The sequence below is a fragment of the Salmo salar genome, chromosome 29, assembly GCF_965601325.2.
Source record: "Salmo salar chromosome 29, fSalSal1, whole genome shotgun sequence".
Taxonomy (NCBI): Eukaryota; Metazoa; Chordata; class Actinopteri; order Salmoniformes; family Salmonidae; genus Salmo; species Salmo salar.
This window is the reverse complement of record NC_138319.1, coordinates 18,677,665-18,699,642: the sequence shown is the minus strand read 5'-3', so window position 1 is coordinate 18,699,642 and position 21,978 is coordinate 18,677,665. Positions and strand designations below refer to the sequence as shown.

Here is a 21,978-nt window from a genome sequence, read left to right as displayed (position 1 = left end):
CCTTAAAACACTAGAACAGGGTTCCCACAGTGATTTTTCTCCCCCCTCCCCCCTTTTCTGAGCCAAAAAATACACATTTTATATGTATGTATGCATGTATGCATGTATGTATAAAATGTTGTATTTTTTTTCTATAGGATTGAGGTCAGGACTTTGTGATGGCCACTCCAATACCTTGAATTTGTTGTCCTTAAGCCATTTTGCCACTACTTTGGAAGTATGCTTGGGGTCATTGTTCATCTGGAAGACCCATTTGCGACCAAGCTTTAACTTCCTGACTGATGTCTTAAGATGTTGCTTCAATATATCCACATAATTTTCCTGCCTCATGATGCCATCTATTTTGTGAAGTGCACCAGTCCCTCCTGCAGCGAAGCACCCCCACAACATGATGCTGCCACCCCCGTGCTTCGCGGTTGGGATGGTGTTCTTCGGCTTGCAAGCCTCCCCCTATTCCTCCCAACATAATGATGGTAATTATGGCCAAACAGTTCTATTTTTGTTTCATCAGACCAGAGGACATTTCTCCAAAAAGTACGATATTTGTCTCCATGTGCTGTTGCAAACCGTAGTCTGGCTTTTTTTATGGCAGTTTTGGAGCAGTGGCTTCTTCCTTGCTGAGCGGCCTTTCAGGTTATGTCGATATAGAACTTGTTTTACTGTGGATATAGATACTTTTGTACCTGTTTCCTCCAGCATCTTCACAAGGTCCTTTGCTGTTGTTCTGGGATTGATTTGCACTTTTTGCACCAAAGTACGTTCATCTCTAGGAGACAGAACGCATCTCCTTCCTGAGCGGTAAGACGGCTGCGTGGTCCCATGGTGTTTATACTTGTGTACTATTGTTTATACAGATGAACGTGTTACCATCAGGCATTTTGAAATTGCTCCCAAGGATAAACCACACTTGTGGAGGTTTACAATTGTTTTTCTGAGGTCTTGGCTGATTTCTTCTGATTTTCCCATGATGTCAAGCAAAGAGGCACTGAGTTTGAAGGTAGGCCTTGAAATACATCCACAGGTACACCTCCAATTGACTCAAATGATGTCAATTAGCCTATCAGAAGCTTCTTAAGCCATGACATCATTTTCTGAAGTTTTCCAAGCTGTTTAAAGGCACAGTCAATTTAGTGTATGTAAACTTCTGACCCACTTGTATTCTACAGTGAAATAATCTCTGTAAACAATTGTTGGAAAAATTACTTGTGTCATGGACAAAGTAGATGTCCTAACCGACTTGCCATTGTTATACAAGAAATTTGTGGACTCGAGTTTTAATGACTCTAACCTAAGTGTATGTAGACTTCATACATACATACATGCATGCATACATGCATACATGCATACATGCATACATGCATACATACATACATACATACATACATACAGTACCAGTCAAATGTTTGGACACACCAACTCATTCAAGGGTTTTTCTTTATTTTTACCATTCTCTACATTGTAGAGTAATAGTGAAGACATCAACATGAAATAACACATATGGAATCATGTAGTAACCAAAAAAGTGTTAAGGAAATCTAAATATATTTGAGGTTGTTCAAAGTAGCCACCCTTTGCTTTGATGACAGCTTTGCACACTCTTGGCATTCTCTCAACCAGCTTCATGAGGTAGTTACCTGGAATGCATTTCAATTAACAGGTGTGCCTTGTTAATTTGTGGAATTTCTTTCCTCCTTAATGCATTTGAGCCAATCAGTTGTTGTGACGTGGTATACAGAAGATAGCCGGATTTGGTAAAAGACCATGTCCATATTATGGCAAGAACAGCTCAAGTAAGTAAAGATAAATGACTGTCCATCATTACTTTATAACATCAAAGTCAGTCAATCTGGAAAATTTGCAGTCGCAAAAACTGGCTTTCATGAGGATGACCACAGGAAAGGAAGACCCAGAGTTACCTCTGCTGCAGAGGTTAAGTTAATTATAGTTAACTGCACCTCAGATTGCAGCACAAATAAATGCTTCACAGCGTTCAAGTAACAGACACATCTCAACATCAACTGTTCAGAGGAGACTGCGTGAATCAAGCCTTCATGGTCGAATTGCTGCAAAGAAACCACATCTGAAGGACACCAATAATAAGAAGAGACTTGCTTGGGACAAGAAACACGAGCAATGGACGTTAGACAGGTGGAAATCTGTCCTTTGTCTGGAGTCCACATTTGAGATTTTTGGTTCCAACCGTGACACAGATGATGATCTCCACATGTGTGGTTCCCACCATGAAGCATGGAGGAGGAGGTGTGGTGGTGCTTAGCTTCTGACACTGTCTGTGATTTTTGTTTAAAATTCAGGCACACTTAACCAGCATAGTCCCACTAAGCGCAAACCAGACAGAATGGCTATCATTTGTTTTTCATCAGGACAATGACCCAACACACCTCCAGGCTGAGTAAGGGCTATTTGACCAAGAAGGAGAGTGATGGAGTGTTGCATCCAGATGACCTGGACTCCACAATCAGCCAACCTCAACCCAATTGAAATGGTTTGGGATTGAGTTGAACCGCAGAGTGAAGGAAAAGCAGCCAACACGTGCTCAGCATATGTGGGAACTCCTTCAAGACTTTTGGAATAGCATTCCTCATGAAGCTGGTTGGTAGAATGCCAAGAGTGTGCAAAGCTGTCATCAAGGCAAAGGGTGGCTACTTTGAAGAATATAAAATATATTTTGATTGCTTAACACTTTAAAAAAAAATGTTTTTATTACTATATGATTCCACGTGTTATTTTATAGTTCTGATGTCTTCACTATTATTCTACAATGTAGAAAATGGGACTTGCTTCTATTCAGACACAAGCATTAGTGAGGTCAGGCACTGATGTTGGACGATTAGATCTGGCTCGCTGTCGGCGTTCCAATTCATCCCAGAGGTGTTCAAGGTTGAGGTCAGGGCTCTGTGCAGGCCAGTCAAGTTCTTCTACACCGATCTCGACAAGCCATTTCTGTATGGACCTCGCTTTGGGCACAGGGACATTGTCATGCTGAAACAGGAAAGGTCCTTCCCCAAACTGTTGCCACAAAGTTTGAAGCATAGAATCGTCTAGAATATCATTGTATGCTGTAGCGTTTAGATTTCCCTTCACTGGAACTAAGGAGCCTAGTGTGTATGTGTGTTGTTGGACATAAGACTGTAATCACCAAGAAATCCGCTCAAAGGTGACTGAATAGTACAAGATGAGGAGCAGTTTACAACAGGACGGTGACTCTGAATAGTATCACTTGTGTTGGACTGGTCTTCGCTCACACTTGGTTTAGCATTCTTTTCAAAACCAATAAAAATCCATTTAAGTAACCATTGTTTGAATTGGCAGTTTTCTGTATTACTTTTGAGTTATTTCCAAAAGGACACTTTTTTAAAATTAGATTCCCTCTACAACGTTCCCCTTTGTGTCCCTTTCCTGACATACTGATGGAATTTTTAATTGCACAACGACAGTTTCTCAAGGTCAGGAAGACCTTTTTTAGCTTTTCAGTCTGCCTCCCATCTGCCCCAGTGGAGAACAAGGAAATGAATAATGGACTTATCCTGCTGCTCAGTTCAGAAAGTGGCAACAACTTAAAACGCAGATTTAAAGTTGCAACTCTACGGAAGTTTATTTAATTGTAGTTATTGTAACTTCTCTTGCACTTATCTGTTGAACTTGCTCAGTCTCCCAGATGTGTTGTGTTGGGGTTCTGTTTTTCACAGCTTTCCTTGTGCATATTTTTGCCCCTCTGGGTGTGGTTGCATTTTCCCTCGCCCTCGATGATGCAATACACATAGATACGAATGTTGTAGGCTATTACAGTCTGTGAAAACACAGCTCTTGTTTGAAGAGCCCGTATATTTTATGGATGCCGGTTTATTTTGATATGGATTGAATGTACTATTTAAAGCTCACCTTTTAGTTCCCTTCCTCATTGGGTATCTTATCTAATCTCAGGCAAACCAGACAGACACATTTACCAGGGTCAGCCATTGTTTCTGGATTATAGATTAATGCCCTGACAGTTTGCCCGTGTCGTTGGTGTAGCCTCACCCTGAGTGGGGTTACCAAAAAACCCGGATGCATCTGTTTTTCAGGGGAAATGGAAAGAAACCTGTAGCAAACTTCCGCTTTTGGACGTTAACAAGGCGACACTCCATCTTAACTTCTCCACATTTACAGGATTGGTTTAACAGTGCAGAAGAGAACCTCCCTTGACAGTTTTCTTATCACGACCAGGAAGGAAGAAAGAAATTCCGCTCAGGCGTTTCTTTTACGTCTGCTGTGTTAGGTTTAATTGAATAGTTTTTTTTGTTGGTTTTTTAAATCTGTATTTAACTAGGCAAGTCAGTTAAGAAGAAATTCTTATTTACAATGAAGGCCTAGGAACAGTGGGTTAACTGCCTTGTTCAGGGGCAGAACAACAGATTTTTACCTTGTCAGCTCGGGGATTCGATCTAGCAACCTTTCGCTTACTGGCCCTACGCTCTAACTACTAGGCTTGCTGCCTTTAAGGTTAGTGTAGTCTTGGATGTTGCTTCGTGGTCTTTGCCTAAAGAAAAAAACTATGGAAGATGATCACTGGATCAGGAGATGGCTGAGCCTAGGCTAAAACACATATTCCTGCATGTTAGCTTTGGGCCCTACGTAGCCTTGCGGCCAGATTACCGGCATCACTGTAGTAATCTCTTTTCCACTGGCTTTACGTCTCTTCTATCACATCCTGGACCCCTGGGCAAGTCCATCCACATCAATACAGCCTACAAAGCACTTCTCCTCTGCTGCCCAAGTTCTGTCTTATCTCAGCCGACGCTTCCTATCTCATTCAGCTGTCAATACGTCCCACAAAGCAGTCCTTGTAGTGAGGCCGATGACCTTGCCTCTGCGTGACCTTGCCTCTGACCTTGCCAGAGCAGTCCTTGTAGTGAGACCATCTGTGGAGGTGTATAACTGCACTGTGTAATGTTTTCAACCTTGTTTTTTTTGTTGGTCAGAATGGGTGAAACGCTCATCCCTGGCGATGGCTGATTTTCTTTAGGTTTTTATTGATTTGTTGCTTACCACCATGTCTCAAACGTGTGTCCCCATTCAGCATGCAACAGATTGCTGCAATGCATGCAATGTTACCTATTTCATACATCGTCAGTATTGTGTGTAACTTGGTCTTGTGCAGAGAGCAGTAGGAGGTGGGAAATTGAGGACAATAAAGTCAATTAAACATTATTTTCATACATGTGGCATGTCATTCCAGAACATTTCAACACTTCCATGGTAGTATTTATTTTTGTATATTTTTTTCTTACAGGGCTATGCCATTTTTTCTGGTATTCCTGCCATTTTTCTGCCAGATTTTCCAGGCACTTCTCCCTCCAGGATATGAGGATGTGCTAAAGCAAATCTGACTGTCAGCTGTAGAGGGGAGCAGTACATTTCCCGGGAGCTACGCTGCCTGTCGCTGTCTTGTCTTGTTGCAGAGGAGAATGTTCTGACTTGTTCCCGCATAGCAACGCTAGAAGTGTTATCCCTGTTATTTGACCTCTGAGAAGCTTGTGCTACAAGAGGTCAGACTTTGTCGCTCAAAAGGAAAATGGCTTGGATTTGGTAAGAGTGATATCATTTGATAGGCTGCGCTGTCACCTCCTCTTATTAAAAAAACCCAGGTCTAAGATACTCTCCATGCCCACAGTCTTACCACTCTTTTGTCCAGTTGTAGCTTGAGGAAAAATGTGCTAGCTATGACTGATATGTGGTTGTCTCAACTAGCTATCTTAAGATGAATGCACAAAATGTACGTCGCTTGGATAAGAGCATCTGCTAAATTACTCAAATGTAAATGTAGCTTCCACCCGTAACAGTGCTCTTGGGTGTAGGGCCTGGGCCACACAGTTTGTCCTGATCCTGGAAGTGTCTTCCCCCAGGGAGGGAGTCTGGGCCTTTCCATCCTGTTCATGGTGCCTCCAAGCAGCAGTTGTCCCCGTCAGCCAAGCAGCCCGCCCGACGCCCTGTTTGAATGTAAATACTTTGGAAAAGGCATCATTCCTTTTCTCTTCCTTGATGTGAGTCATTTATCTGGCTTGACTGGATTGTGGTGAAAGGATGCATTTTAAATGTTATTGAACCAGGCCCAAGTCCCACCCTCGTCTCGTAACCTTCTATTGCTGATCCCTCACTTACCAGAGGAAACCAGCCAAACACGCTAGTGGACTTCCACTCCCTACTGCACTGTTCCAGAGCTGTAGGCTTTCACTTTATGATCACTGTAGTTTGCTTTTCTTATCTTAGTATGTTGTCTTTAAAAGGAGCTGTGGTGCGTTTTGGTTTCTTTTTTTATGCCATCCATGAAACTTTGTCTACTACATTCCAGTTTAGGTAACAGGGCCATAACTACACATGGGGACAGAGGTCCGGACCACTGTAATCTTTTAATAATTTGAAAAAAAAATATTATTCCAATATATATTTTGTACACAAAGAAAATCAATTGCGTCTAAAACATGTAAATATTGCTCCCAGCGTTAATCAAAGCTCAGAGCGCTTATTCTTGGTCTGACTGAGTTGTAATCTCGCTGGCCTCGTTGCAAACGAGTGGAATCATGAACAGTGATTTGTTTGCCTGCGTCCCCCGGATTTGCTTTTTTAGCAGCACATCCACCACTCTCTCAAACGGTTAACTCTGCTTTATTGCAGCACAGGCCAAGAGCCTGACGTGAAATTAACTACCTCAGCTTGGAGTCAGGTGAAGTTGGCAAATGGAGATGCTGCTGACTGTGTGTTTGCGAGATGCAGTGGTGTGTCCAGGAAATCTGATTGCCCCCCCCAGTTTGGCTGGCGCTTAGCCGAAATTGGCTAGCCGACTCCAAACAAGTGTACTGTTTGTCAATTTGAGACATCGCAGTCAGTATACTTTTCCTCAAAATAATCAGAATTAAGCTAAGATAACTCAAGAAATCTGTCACCATACGCGATCACGACACACGGGTTAAAATATCAAAACGAACTCTGAACCAACTATATTAATTTGGGGACAGATCAAAAAGCAATAAACATTTATGGCAATTTAGCCAGCTGGCTTGCTGTTGCGAGCTAATTTGTCCTGGGATATAAACATTGGGTTTTTATTTTACCTGAAATGCACAAGGTCCTCTACTCCGAAAATTAATCCACAAATAAAATGGTAAACCGATTAAATGCGGAAGACACATTTCAGTTGAAGGCATTTAGTTGTGCAACTAACTAGGTATCCCCCTTTCTTCAGGTTGAAGCTCTTCAGCCAACATTCGCTTTTGTGTTTAGCTGTGTATGCTGATGGAAGTATTAAATTATAGGATTGAAAGTGATCCTGGGATTGTGTGCGCATGTTTTGTGCGTGTGTGTACTCTCCAGATGGCCTTTGGCTCTGTCACTGCTCTGTGGAAGAATCTCCCTTCATTCCTAGAGGCTGTTATCATGCAACACATCTGTTACTTTCATTCCCTTCAAAACACGCAGTTTGAGTCAACCCACTGTCACTACTTCTCTGGTTGTAAACCAGCGGGTGTAACCAGGCTTTAGTCACAGTGGCTGTGATACAAAGCTGATCTTATGCCCAGACAAATGACTGTCAGACTCACAACTTAAAAATAAATAAAAAACTCAGTTGGTAGAGCATGACGCTTGTAACGCCATGACAGGTCGTCGTTGTAAATAAACATTTATTCTTAATTGACTTACCTGTGTAAGGTGAATTATTTTTAAACTTTTTTTTTTTTTTTTTTTACAAAATTGTGGGTTGGATTCCCGTGGCCACCCATACGTAAAATGTATGCATGCATGACTAAGTCACTTTGGATAAAAGCTTCTGCTAAATGGCGTACTTCCACCTTTTTCCCTCCGAGTATTCACTCTGTCAGGGTTTGAACTCCTTTTTCTTTCTCCCCGCCCCCACCTCATATCGCAGCCTGTGTATCAAAGCCCAGTGTTTAGCCCCAGGCAGTGCTCTTCGGACTTTGATTTATGATTGAGCAGTGTAGGGCATGCAACAAAGATCAAACGTTTTTTTTTTTTTTTTTGCCCCAAGATTTCACTCAAGTGAGCTTGAAAGAGTCACAGGCATGAAAATGAAGCGCAGGTGGCCAACGTGCCAAATGTTCACACACCCCAATCAGCTTAAAAATGGATGTCAATTCAATTAATCCTTTGATGTTTTTCCTGAATCTTCTAATGTGCGTAAGACGGTCGGGATGCACCAGGGTTCTGGGGAATAAGCCTTTTGTCGAATGTCGATCTGACTCTAACGTTGTGCGTCTCCCTCTCGCTCCCTCCAGGCCTCAGACAAGAGAAAAGCTCTGGAGGAGACCAAAGCCTACACCACCCAGTCTCTGGCCAGCGTGGCCTACCAGATCAATGCCTTAGCCAACAATGTGCTGCAGCTGCTGGACATCCAGGCCTCGCAGCTGCGCCGAATGGAGTCCTCCATTAACCACATCTCTCAGGTCAGATTGGAGTCTCTTTCATACACACACGCACGTACATATACTGTATGTATGTGTAAGGCCTCTTTCTGTAGTGACTAAGGTGCCTTTTATTGACTTAACTGTGTGACTGACCGTGTGTTTGTATAAATTATTGATGCTCCATCCCTCCCTGTGTGTGTTGCTCTTTCTCTCTCACTTACACCCTCTCACGTTCTCTACTTTATGGCTGCGAGTGCAGTCTCACCCTGATTGATCATCTCACTGTTGCCCCTTTGCCTCACCCTGTTATTTCAAACTGTGCCTGAGGCCACAGGCCAGGCCACGGCCATTTGGAGGAGGTAAATCCGCCCGCTCATCCAATTAAGTCATTAAGGACTCGGCTCAAACAAAGGGACCAAGGACAAATGGCAGCGCACCATGGGCTAGAACTGGGAAATGTAGACCAATGGGCCAAACCCTACATCATACTGTAGACTTATGTGTAAATGATGCAACCATTTAGTCATAGCCTTCAGGTCAAGTCTTGTTGTTATCGTGGTTGACTGGTTGCTTTTCTTTCATGGTAATGGAGAATAGAAAAGACACCTTTCCTCTATGTCTGAAATGTCCCAATGATTAAGGTAAGGTTACGACTCTGAACGAAACTAGATGGAGAGAAGTGTAGGAGGTGAGGGAGAGCAAGATGGAGAATGAGCGAGTCGGTGGAGGACTGAGGTTAACCGAGAAACAGAGACAAAGAAAGAACACATGAACAGTCATGGACATGAGTCAATACTCACAGATGGCACACAGCTGACATCTATGTCACCAAAACTCCACTCCGTTCGTGTCTCCATGACAGCGATCCCAGCCATCCCTGACGGTCATGAACCGGCAGAGGCAAAGAGAGCATGATATTTGTTGAACATGCTCACCAGAGAGAAAACACTCATTCACTGCACTGGTTTGACTGAGTTGCTAAGCACAGCCTGCCACTCTGAAATGGGGAAAAAAAGCAAACAAGACTTAACAGACAACAAATCACCCGTTGCACTTTTGACCCGCCTTCATTGTGTAAATACTATTTTCCCATCAGTTTCACTGTATTGACAAAAACAGGGGTTTCTCATGTCTTTAGTTGCCATAGCATTGTGTGGTGTTGGTAACCATGGCAATATCTGGGTTGTTAGATGAGGGCATGCGGGGTCATGGTGGTTGAGGTGTTGGTTTGTGAACAAGCATATTCCTCAACGAGTGGATGTATAGTTATGAATGGTTAGTATAGCATGCCCTTCTCTGAACGATACCAGTATGGTGATACTCGTTCGTATCGTGGTAAGGAAAGTTCTTTAGGAAAACAGCCCTAATGTTGGAAACTGTTGTTATCCAGAGTCACATTTATTTTCCCAGCTATAGCACACACTATTTTACATACAGCAGGTTTTTATAGGACCAAAGAGTTTAGTCTTCTTTGTTTTCAGTTTTGCCATGGAAAACATACTATCTTATTTATTTTGCTAATTAACTAGATTAATAGCTAGTCATGATAAGCCTTGTCTCTCTGTCTGACTCTCTCTGTGTCTGACTCTCTCTGTGTCTGTCTGACTGACTCTCTCTGTGTCTGTCTGACTCTGCCTGTAACATTTAAGATGAGGGGGGACTATTTTTGAGGGGCATACTAATGACACTCAAATTTTCCCTATACCCATCATAAGTTAGCTACAACCTAGCCTATGTATGAAAAGTTTACAATGTAGTTGCGCAAGTTGAGAGAGAGATTTTAGTAATCAAGGTGACATGTTCAAAACTGCATTGCACACTCTTGCCTGCATCTAGCTGATCTAGGGTGTAATCCTTAATGCAAACGGGAGTTTCTATTGGACATATTCAGGTATGTTAATACCCCGTTTCGTTTGCTCCAGTTTAAACGGTTTTCAACAGAATTGGCAGAATGAATACTCCCCTGATCGAACACAGTTCACTTTCATAGCAGCCAGATACAAACAGCATGATCATTTTGCTCGTTGTCGAATTCCTTCTCTCATCTATGAGCTCTCCTCCTCTCACCTTTTCCCTTTGCTTGTGGACTTCGGTGCACAACACATCAGCTGTCTGTGACCAAGCGAAAAAATCTTTCCAAGCCGGACCTTCATATCATAACTGCTACACACAGCCTACATTGTTGTCACCATATTAGTTAACGTCATAACATAGCTACTAGAACGCGTAATTAAACCTGCTACAATCATGCAGTACAGTCAGAAAGCAGTTTATTAGTTACAACGGCGGGCCCCAGTGGCAATACATTTATAAAAACCAAAGGCTTACCTTGACTTGGAAGAGTACCAGTGTTGGATATCCATAGCCAGCTAGGTAACATAGCATCCCTCTCTGTTTGAGTTGCATGTCTGAGTAGGCAAGCTAGCTAGCTGCATTCGCTAGCTAAGTGAAAGTGGGGGATTTTTTTTATATATATAAAAATCTCTTGCTCTCGCTTCTGAATTTTTAATGAAATGAATTTGTTCAAAACTGTTCTATGGTCTTTCTCTCTCTTTGAGTCAACTACTCACCACATTTTATGCACTGCAGTGCTAGCTAGCTGTAGCTTATGCTTTCAGGACTAGATGAATTCTCTAATCCTTTGATTAGGTGGACAACGTCAGTTCATGCTGCAAGAGCTCTGATAGGTTGGAGGATGTCTTCGGGAAGTTGTCAAAATTACTGTGTAAGTCTATGGAAGGGGGTGAGACCCATGAGCCTCCTAGGTCTTGTATTGAAGTCAATGTATTAAGGGGAGGACAGAAACTAGCTGTCCTCTGGCCACACCATGGTGCTACCCAACAGAATGCTGTTGAGGCTACTGTAGACCTTCATTACAAAATAGTTTTAATCAATTATGTGGTGACTTGAATATATTTAGTATAGTTTTATCTAAAATGGCTAACTTTTAAACATTCCCCTATTTTTATTAAATTCACTGAGGAGTGTGGTTATCTCCCTCCTACTCTGAGGACCCTCCACTGCTCTCTTTGGGATATTGATAGCTAGGAATGATGTGTAGACTGAACTAGAATGATATCCCTGTCCAGTCGCTGTGGACTGATGTCCAATCTCTGCGGTAATAATCGAGTTAGTGCTAGGATCCACAAGCTGTGGCTGTTTTTATCGCTCTCTTGTCCTGTTCAGAGATGGATCATTATAAAAACTAGCGCCGAGTTCACTCCCAGCTCGCGGGCAGACTGGAGAATAGCCCAGCTTACGTTCTGGTGGTGAATGGGAAATGAGGAGGGAAGACTGCGACACATTGCAAGCACTTTTAAAAAAAAGCTGAAGTGTGTGAGAGTGAATTCTCAGAACCTATGTAAGCTATCAGGAAATGGACAATAGTGTAGGGATGTTGGTGCTCTGAGTGGCTTGTTCTCAGAACGTTACAAATCGCTTATTTCACTTGATCTCCTCGCAGAGGAGGTCGTGTCTAATTCTTGTCATAATTCCCTCAGTCATTCCTTTTAGATGCCAAGCTATGGGTGGTGGTGATCCAGAATGTGGTGGTGGATGGGGCTGATGACAGTGATCCTCCTGGGCGTGGTGTGGCCAGGCCTGGCGTCTGGAAGGTTATCCCATGGTTAAGGAATAGGGAGTGTCCGCTGACTGGTGTCTGTGTGGGCACCTTCTCCCTTCCTCCCTGTGGTGGCTTTCTAGCATCTACATCTAGCAATCAGTAGGCCTAATGCAGCGCATCCTGAGTTAAAGATGCAATTTGTATGATCGCATAGCCTTTAATGTAGCAGTCAAAGAATATGAGGGGGGTGAAATGTGATGTTTAGAACATAATTTGAGGCTATACATTTGCGTGTGTGTTGCTAAGTCTTTAGCTATTGGCGTCCATTGACTGTCTTGGTCTTCCTGCTGTATACATGGCTATGCATGTTTCCTTATGCTGTATGTAGTGATGGTTGGGACTTTCTGTGTGTGTGGAGATTGTGTTACAACACCCTGCCAATTCTCTCACCGTTGCCGTTGATAAACAGGGTTTCCCTGCAGTATCTAGTAGTGATGGGGGGGGGGGTTGGAGGGGGGAATCGATACAGTTACATATCGGGATTTTTGTTGTTGTTGATTTTTGACGATTTATATCGTTTTGACTATCGCAATATGAGTTTTGCTCTAGTTGGCTGTACCTGCACCAAAACGCCAGTATTTTAACTTCATAGCTTGTTCTCCAAAACAAGTTTTCTTCATGGCTCTTTCTTGGACCTCTGCAGCAGAAGTATGTTGAGCAGTATGTTTGGAACATTGAATTGCAATAAAATCACAGTATCGAATAGCAATACATATACTGTAGAATCGTGAGAATCGCAATATATGTCGTATCGGCACCTAAGTATCGCGATAATATCGTGTCGCGAGGTCCTTTTTGTTAATTCCCAGCCCTGGTATCTGAGGCCGAGGAGAGAATAGACTGGTGTGTCACCTTGTGCTGTGTGAGAAGCAGTGAACAGGGAGCGTTTTGTCTGTCCCAGCATCAGAGTGGGCTTCACACAGAGAGAACATCTCTCCGTCATACCCCGTGTTAAGAGGAAAGTGTGTGTGCGCATGCATGTTTATTCATGCACAGTAAAGATGAGCGTGTTTTGAATATTTTGGTAAAGGGAGAAGCCCAGCTAGCGATGGTATCAGACTTCGCAGAGCTGTCTACACTGTGTACAAAACATTAGGAACACCGATTTCCATGAGACTGACCAAGTGAATTCAGGTGAAAGCTATATGATCCTTTGTCACCTGTTAAATCCACTTCAAATCAGTGTAGATGAAGGGGAGGAGACAGGTTAAAGAAGGATTTTTAAGCCTTGACAATTGAGACATGGATTGTGTATGTGTGCCATTCAGGGGGTCAATGGGCAAGTACAATATTTAAGTGCCTTTGAACGGGGTATGGTAATAGGTACCAGGTGTGTCTAGAACTGCAACGCTGCTGGGTTTTTCATGCTCAACAGTTTCCCGTGTGTATCAAGAATGGTCCACCACCCACTGGACTTCCCGCCAACTGGACACAACTGTGGGAAGCATTGGAGTCAACATGGGCCAACATCCCTGTGGACCGCTTTCGACACCTTGTGGAGTCCATGCCCTGACAAATTGAGGCTGTTCTGAGGGCAAAAGGTGCAACTCAATATTAGGAAGGTGTTCCTAATGTTTTGTACACTCTGTATGTCAAACAGTGCATGTGAAAGCATCAAACAGAATACCACTCACTTGGCTGCCACGGTCGTTCACACTACTTACTGTAAATCACCTCGTTTCATGAGGTTCCTCTGTGGCACGGATGCACTTGGGCCTGCCAGACAGCTAATTGAAGTCAGTGCTGCTCACAACGCTGAGTTATTCCATGCGCCAAGAATCTGCCACACCACAACTCTATAATACACGGCTCTCGATAGTTGATTGTTTTGAGATTATAGGACTGCGTGCATGTGACGCGTTCGTGCTAATTAGTATGAGCACAGCTGTGTGTGTGTGTGTGTTTTAAAATGGAAATCTGGATCAAAATGGGTTATAGGGGGTGTGCGTGGTGGGGGTCAATGGCGCTGTCGCTGACCGCAGTGACACGGCGTAGCTGTTTTTAAAGGAATTAGGGTTAAGTGCCTTGCTCAAGGGCACATCGAGAGATTTTTTTTTTTTTTCTTCATCTGGTCGCCTCGGAAATTCGATCCAGGGACCATTCGGTTACTGGCCCAACGCTCCTAACCGCTAGGCTACCTGCCACCTCTACACACAATTCTACATATCCTGTCATGTGTCTGAGAATACATTTTTTGTTTTCAGTTTTAAAGCTAATTTCCTTCAATTCTACTCGTTTTGCCTGTGTTTATGCTATCTGAGTGACAATATCAATATTCCTGAATGCTTAACTTCTGGAGTTGTTTGATTTATTTGAACCTTACTTTACCAGGTAAGTTGATTGAGAACACATTCTCATTTACAGCAACGGCCTGGCTGACTAGATTTAATTCTGGTGATTGTTAGTTCTCAAAGATGATCTTCTTTTTTTTTTAAGATATAGGGCCATTATATTCTCTACACACTTGATATCTGGTTGTAGACGTTTATATTGAATGTTTTTCCATCCCAAAATTATACAGATAATAAATAAACGTGGCCCGCCCAAAGACCTTTCTATGCAGAAAAGCCCCTGCTGCCTGTGTGTGTGTGCTGACTCTGACCTCCCTCATGCTGCTGTGTGCTGGGCGGTGATGGATTTCATCCAAACAGGATATGAACTTCCACAGATGAGCGTATGTACGTGGCTGGGGGGCCGGTGTTTCCTGCTAATCCCAATGCTTGTCAGTGTGTCCTTTCTCTGTCATGCGTGCCTTTCTCTATGCAAGTAACTGCACATAGGGTAGGGTTGGAATGGATGTATTTGTATGCATGGTGTGTGTGTGTGGCTACATTATCAGGTCAAGAATGTCCTTACAAGGTAGGAAAACCAAGAACATTCTTGAAAAGTCAGGACTTTTTCCATTTCCTGAATTTGTTAAAATGCTATTTTAGGTTTTAGGGGCTTTGAAATGAAGCACTGCCATCCAGAGTGTATTCTCAGGCTGGTTCTAAACATCTGCCACTCACACAGCTAATCAGTAATTACGCAGGTGGGCATTTCTGATTGGCACATACGGTATATGGAGCATGGTCTTCAGCGGTCTACCTTTTTGGTGACGCTTCCGAGATAGTTGGGCCCCGCCTGATACGAAGACCTAGGGAAAACACTGACTAGGGCTTAGCTTTGAGGAACGGCATTTTGATTTCTGTCTCCTCTAGATGGGAATGTCCCACTGGTGTTCATAGAGCCATGAGGAACAGTAGAGCGCCGGAAAATATGATTGGATCTAATTGAAGATGGTTTGTTACGCGGAGAGGAATGTTTTTCCAAGGAGGAAGCTTTGAAAGGGGGAAGGGGAAAAGGGGTTAGAAGTTAACACAGAACAGGGAAGCTGGTCTGATGATGCATAGGAAAGCACCCTTCCCCTACTCCAAATCATGCTATACTGACACTCGTGATGAGTGGTGGACCATACAAACAAACACGGACAGCTTTTTTTTCTGTGAATTTTCAGGATTAAATGGGGAGTAAAAATGTGTTCCTTTTTTTATTTTTTATTATATTTTCAAGGGCTTCCCGAGTGGCGCAGTGGCATCGCAGTGCTAGCTGTGCCACTAGAGATTCTGGGTTCGAGTCCAGGCTCTGTTGTAGCCGGCCGCGACCGGGGGACCCATGGGGCGTCGCACAATTGGCCCAGCGTGGGGAGGGTTTGGCCGGCAGGGATTTCCTTGTCCTCTCCTGACACCGTAAGGGAGTTACAGCAAGACTGTAACTACCAATTGCATACCACGAAATTGGGGAGAATCCAAGTAAATATATTTTCCCTAACCCTTAGCCATGGGATTACGTGGGTTAAATCTTCCAAGACGTCACAGAGGGCGCAATGAGGGACATGTCAGAATGCGGCATTTTGGAAATTTAGCAAGTCTATTCATTGAAAAAATCTGATTTGTTGAATTCTCCATGTGGTCTATATTAAAAGGCACTTAATTTAATATAACAGGCTTTTATAATTCAATACTGGTGCACAAATTCTACTTTAAATATCAAAGGCTCGCAAAAGGCACTCATTTCGAGGAACAGCCCACTTTTAATTTTTATTTTCAATGTCAATGTGGTGCAGTTGTGTAAAGTGGGACGTTTTAACCCAACCCAATATGCGAATGTAGCTTCTGCAATGCTAATATGGTCCGTTCTGTACTTGAATTTGAGAGTCCAGTCTTTGACTTGATATTGGCGACATGCCTAGGCTACATGGGAAAAATCACAGTAGGTGTTTTTGTACAGAAACCCCAAATGTGCTGTGTCCACAAACAAATGGTCGACCTTGGCATGTTGTCCCGACTCTCTGATATACTGTTTTTCACTGATGGGGAAAGACAATCTGCCTTAGTTTTCTCACACCGGACAAATAGTTAGCTGGTCTCTTCCGCCCCCCCCCCCCCCCCCCTGCCCCCGGCTATGCAATATTGAAAGTGTTCTAGAGAGCGGGTGTTAGATTCACCGGAGGAGTTCTGTTTTTCCGAAGAGACTCTACATATGCTGCCAGAACCTGGTCCCCTAGAGGACTCCTTGAGTGGACATTTTGTCTCACTCGTTAGATGGAAGCTCTCACATGATGTGCTGGGGAAACTGGGCTTTCTCAGTGCTCCTAGACAGCCGTGATGGCTCGCACCGCGGATGACGTTCAGTGCCCTGAGAAACCGACAGAAGCCAGGCTATAGGTTTGTCTTTGAGTGATCTGTCCTCACCTTTCCGGAACCGCTGTTGTTTCTCACGCCACAGATAGATGTGCTTGGTCAAGTTGGCAGAAGCCAGACACAGTGAGAGTTGTGATAGAGCTTCATTGTTGTAACTCGTTGTGTCTTCTGCTATCGGTGAAGATACCGTGGCCTTAGATCGCATTAAGTTAACATATGGAATTGTTTTAAGATGGTCATGAAAGGCATCATTTAGCCATTTGATTTTAGAACTCCTGTATGTATAAAAAAAAAAAAAAAGAGTAATTTCAGTAAACATTGAATTTGGCCTTTACTGCTATAGCTCATAGATACACATCTGTACATGGAAAAATAGACAGCCCCCCCCCCCCCAAAAAAAATCACAAGGCTTAAGTTTTTGAAGTGTCTGTACTATATCTGAGAGATATAAATAAGAAAACTCTGATTTATTTTTTTTGTTGACATGTTTGGGCATGTTATTCGTTATCCTTTTTTTTACCCCCTATGAACGTTGTGCCATTTGGTCAGACCGGTCCTGGGTTACCTTCAGACGATCCCCGTAAGCTTGTGTGCATCGTAGAGCAAAACAACTAACACCTTTGTGCTCGCGAGTCTCCCCTTTCGATATTGGTGGCATTAGTTTGTTGCTCCGACCTTTTCGTTCTGGACAGTTGATTTTTGTGAGAAGACCTGTTCAAAATTAGGACATCTGCGACAGAGTTCAGACGACTGCCGTTAAAGCTTGTGGATGTCGAAGAGCAAAACAACCGACACTGCCCTGTTCGTGAGAGTCATCTTTCGATGGTAGTGACTTGTTAGTTTTGTAGCTCAAACGGTTCGGGTTTTAGATACTTTTTGTGTGTGGGTGGTATCTCTCCAGGAAGCGGCTGACTCTGCCAGTTTGCTGAAACATCTGGGCATTTCCGTTTTCTCTCTTTCTGTCCAAATATAATCATGTATGGTTAAACTCTATTATTATCCATTGGCACATTTGTCCAGTCGAGCTAACCACACACACACACACACACACACACACACACACACACACACACACACACACACACACAGTGGCATGAAGGGAATATTTGTTCGGTAATGTTCACCCAGCCCAACCGTATGGCTACAGATCTGTTGGATTTCTGTTCGTCCATGGATTTGTGCAAAGCTGCCGTTTTTATTGCGGCTATCATCCTCCTACCACGCTGCCAAAGCGCTGAAACTGCCATTTTTCTTTCTGTCAGTTACAGCAGTGAAACCAACTCTCTGCAGCAAATCAAAGTATGGAGATTCTCCTTTTTCTATCTCTCTCCCCCTGATTTTCTACAGAACAGCGTGTGTGTACGGTATGTCTGAAGACAGATGTCAAGCCAGGTTTACGAAAGGCTCCGAAATTCCATTCCAGGTTCTTTGATTCTCTGCCCTGCCTGTGTGAGATTTATAATCCCCCTGCTGATGATGTGGAGGGCCCTTGTGTAAATGTGTCAATTCTCTCCCCTCCTCTCCCCCCCCCCCCCCCACTGTCTGAGGAATCAGTTGAGGTGTAAATCAATATAGAGAGGGAGGGAGACCGGGGTCAACAACCCCATCCCATTAGTCTGAGACATCATCCAGCCGGGATCCATCATCACAGTGTGTGTGTGTGTGTGTGTGTGTGTGTGTGTGTGTGTGTGAGATTCCACTTATACTAGTCTTTACCACTTGGGGGAACTAGTTACAGCAGACATTTTGAACTATGTTCTGAGCTTGTTTCTCACAATATTGAGAGAAAGTACTCGGACAAGTCTTTACTGAAGCAGTTTCTTGTTGCTGCTACGAAGAACACGACAATCCAACATAGCAACCACAGTGTTGGTGTACAGTGAAAAGGTTGACCAGCCACCCACAGCCCAAATGGAAGGGATTACTTCCTCATCTTCAAAAAATGACATTTGCTTTAATGTCCTGAAATAGCCATGGACTCCAGCTGGTAGATGCATGATGGGGAAGGAATGAACTGGCAGCAAGACAAATGGTGACCAAGGTCCTCCAATCATGGAAGAGGGTGACAATTCACTGGGTTTAAGGTGGGTGAGTGGAAAGAGAGGAGTGGCAGAAGGAGAGGAAAAAGGCTGAGCGGGGTGAGGTGAGGGGAAAAATGGAACATGATGGAAATCAAAAAGCAAAGGAAGGCAAGATAAGAAAAGAGGACAAGAGGTTGACGAAGAGGAGGAGAGGATTTGCTGGGCAAGGGAGAGAGAGAGGGAGAAGAATAAAGGTCCAGAGATAAGAAGTAGAGAGAAATGGAGGAGCTCCTTCATTTCCACACGGACACACTTGCACACACACATTCCTAAAGGCTTGCTGACAGAGAAGGCCAAACCAAGGCTGCCCAGTGTGTTCTGGGATAAAAGCGAGCCGACTCGGGGCATGTGGATGACAGTGATTGAGAACACATGTGAATCGTCCTTCCAGCTGGGCAAGGTCTATTCAGCAGAACTCCAGACAGCCTCCTGAAGTACAAACGCAAATCGGCTGGTATTGTGCTCAGCTGTAGACCTGAAAAGGTTCTTTTTATAAAGCCAGTTCAGCACTGGTCAGCAAAAGTCATTCTGAAAAACAGCATTGATTGAACTCTTTGTCTGGTTTGAGACTGGAAGGGAATAGCCATTCACCATGCATCCTCATTTTAAGCTTTGCACAATACTAGTTTAACATTCATGAGGAAAGGACTTTTGGTATGGACGTGTGACCGAGCAGCCAGTTTGATACTGAACTGAAAAAACCTATCTCAGTCGGCAAACATTTTGATTGAGCACACATCAATTTTGGTCGAAATCCTTTATTTATTTTTTTCTCTAAGAAATCCCTAATACTTTGTCTCTCAAAGTCTGAACACTTGTGTAACATTTGTGAGCCGTACTTCAGCAAAGCTATTTTCTTCTCACACAGGAAGGGTATTAACTTCCTCCCGATGCCAGCTGCACGGCTGTTTGTGCTACACTGTGTAGTCTGATAAGGAGCGTTAGTGCGTTCTAACATCAGGGGTCAGTTTCCAAGTCTAGCTGCGGTATATCACTGACGGGTTCTTTTGCTACGGTCCTAGTTTTTCTTCTGCGCATCGTTCACTTCCTATAGCTGAACTTTTCCAGAAGCCTCTGAAGAGGTTGTTAAATGAATAATCATTGCGGGAACAACTTACTGTAACCACAAGTAGCTTACCACTTGGTGACAAGTGACAACTGCTGTTGAGTCATCCATCCTACTAATAAAATAGTGATTTCTCAAACCACCTAGCCTGTTTCTTTACTCTTTACAATGGAATCTAACCCAACAGGACCCCCCCCCCCCCCCCCTCCCATATGTTGCTCTGTTGTGGGTGCCAAATAGGGTGAGGTAAGGTCATAGACTGGACTGTTGGAATACGGCCAGGAACACTTAACTCCACTCCTCTGACCATCAGTCCTCACTGCTCTCTGCAAGCCACTCACTGAACCTCTTGATCTAACTGAGAATTGATTTACTGGGACCAGTGTTGGGTTTATTTTATTTTCCCAGTACCCCGGCGTTCATAATTCAGTGTTATGAAAGCCTGCTGTAAACCTCCCCCAGTCTCTCTGCTCAATTATTGGATGTTGGGTTAGAAAACAACCTTATCACTCTGATGGTAGACCAGAATGTTTGGAGGACGTTTGGTACACGGCTCAGTGCCGTACACATTGAAGGGTTTGTTGGACTAGTCCTTTTGAATAAAGTGCACTTATGTCCTGCCGTCCAATCACAAGTCATAATGGACTACTGTTATCGACTCGCCCCCTTTCTCCTTTTAACTCATAAAAATACACAAGGCATTTTGAAGAGAATATTGTTTCTTTATGGATCATGGAGAGGATTTGTATGGGAGCAAATATTACGCATGAGCTGGTAATGAAGTAACTACCGATATACAGAAGTAGATGACGCCAACTTACTGTCACAGCGCTAACAGTGCAAACGCTACCTAACAAACTCTAGTTCATTTTCTCTTCTCCGAGATAAGGCAGACTCAAAGTCCAGAGTCCTGTCTGTCTGTGGCATGAATGGAATCCTCTGTCTGTTGGCTCTGGCCAGCATTCCCTCCCCTGAGAAAGCCGTTGGTTTGACTACCCGGGCCGGCCCTCGGCTGACATTGGTCCCCTTTCATCTCCTCTGAGGAAGATCATTTGCTTTATGGCTCTTCTATGCCCGATTGGAGCCCGGGAAAGGAGAGAATGGAAAAACGATGACATTGACGGTGATCATTTTGATAGATTTCACATTGGTTGGGATGGTAGTACTTGTTGTGATGGGTAGAACTGTGACTGATTTACCATCACTTGCCGAACTGAGCAGTTCTCTCTTCTCCTAGACGCTGTGAGGAAAATCCCTGTTGCTTGAACATGAAAACAATCCAATCAAAAAGGGAATCTTGAAAAGGATGACTGTTCCTCTCCAGCTGATAAGACGGAGCCTTTCATAGCTCTTCTGCACCCTGTCACAATACTCTGCTCTCATTACTGTCAGTCTGCATGGGATCTTTGATATCTCCAGCGTCTTTCTCAGTCTTTGGATGCAGGATACTTCAGTAAACAGTCTAGACACAGTACAGTGATGACAAACGACCTCAGACAAATCTCAAAGAACCGTCACACCGGGTTCTTACGGCTGAGGAAGGCCCAGTGCTTCGCTGACTCGTAATGGTAAGTGTAGTTGGCAGAGAGTTTGAGTGTAGCCCTGAAATTCAACGGGGCATTCTGTGTGGCGTGGTCCTCTGGGAAGGGTCAACTTTAGAGATCCTCTGTCTGTGTGTGTGTGGGCCTTGGTTAGACCTGGTTCATACCGCAGTGTGTGCACATGCATACCTCCAAACTATTCACACACACACACCAACACATTCAGTCTGTTGTGAGTGAGAGGAACAAACTTTCTCACACTCTCACTCTTCTTCTCCTCTCTCCCACTCTCTCTCTCTAGCTCTCTCTCAAACACACACACTTTGTTGCTATGCAAATGCCCATGGGTCTTAACAGAAGTGGTGGACTGGAGCCTATAAATGAAAGGATGAGATAATTAGTCAGTTTTAAAGAGCAGTAGGCGATGTATCAAACAGCCATAATTTACAGAAGCAAAACATTCCTTTCTCTCCATGAAACTTCAATAATATATCTCATTTTGGCCTTGGGCTTCATTATTTTATCAGCCTTCTAACATTGAAGATTTAGTTATAATGGATAGAAACGAG

General features: G+C 43.6%; 1 protein-coding gene across 20 annotated transcripts in view; it reads left to right on the top strand.

Moving 5' to 3' along the window:
- The window catches only part of LOC106590302 (abl interactor 1), a 66,768-nt gene that overhangs the window by 7,678 nt on the left and 37,112 nt on the right, over window positions 1-21,978 (top strand). For 16 of the 20 annotated variants that reach the window (XM_082970727.1, XM_014181169.3, XM_014181165.3 and 13 more), the window contains exon 2: window positions 8,289-8,456. The exons of 2 other annotated variants lie outside the window; for them this stretch is intronic. In XM_082970727.1, the coding sequence (XP_082826853.1) occupies window positions 8,289-8,456 (168 nt within the window). Of the gene's footprint in view, window positions 1-8,288; window positions 8,457-20,945; window positions 21,437-21,978 lie in introns of those variants that run through there. 2 more of the 20 variants (XM_014181172.3, XM_045710885.2) reach the window with 2 other exon arrangements.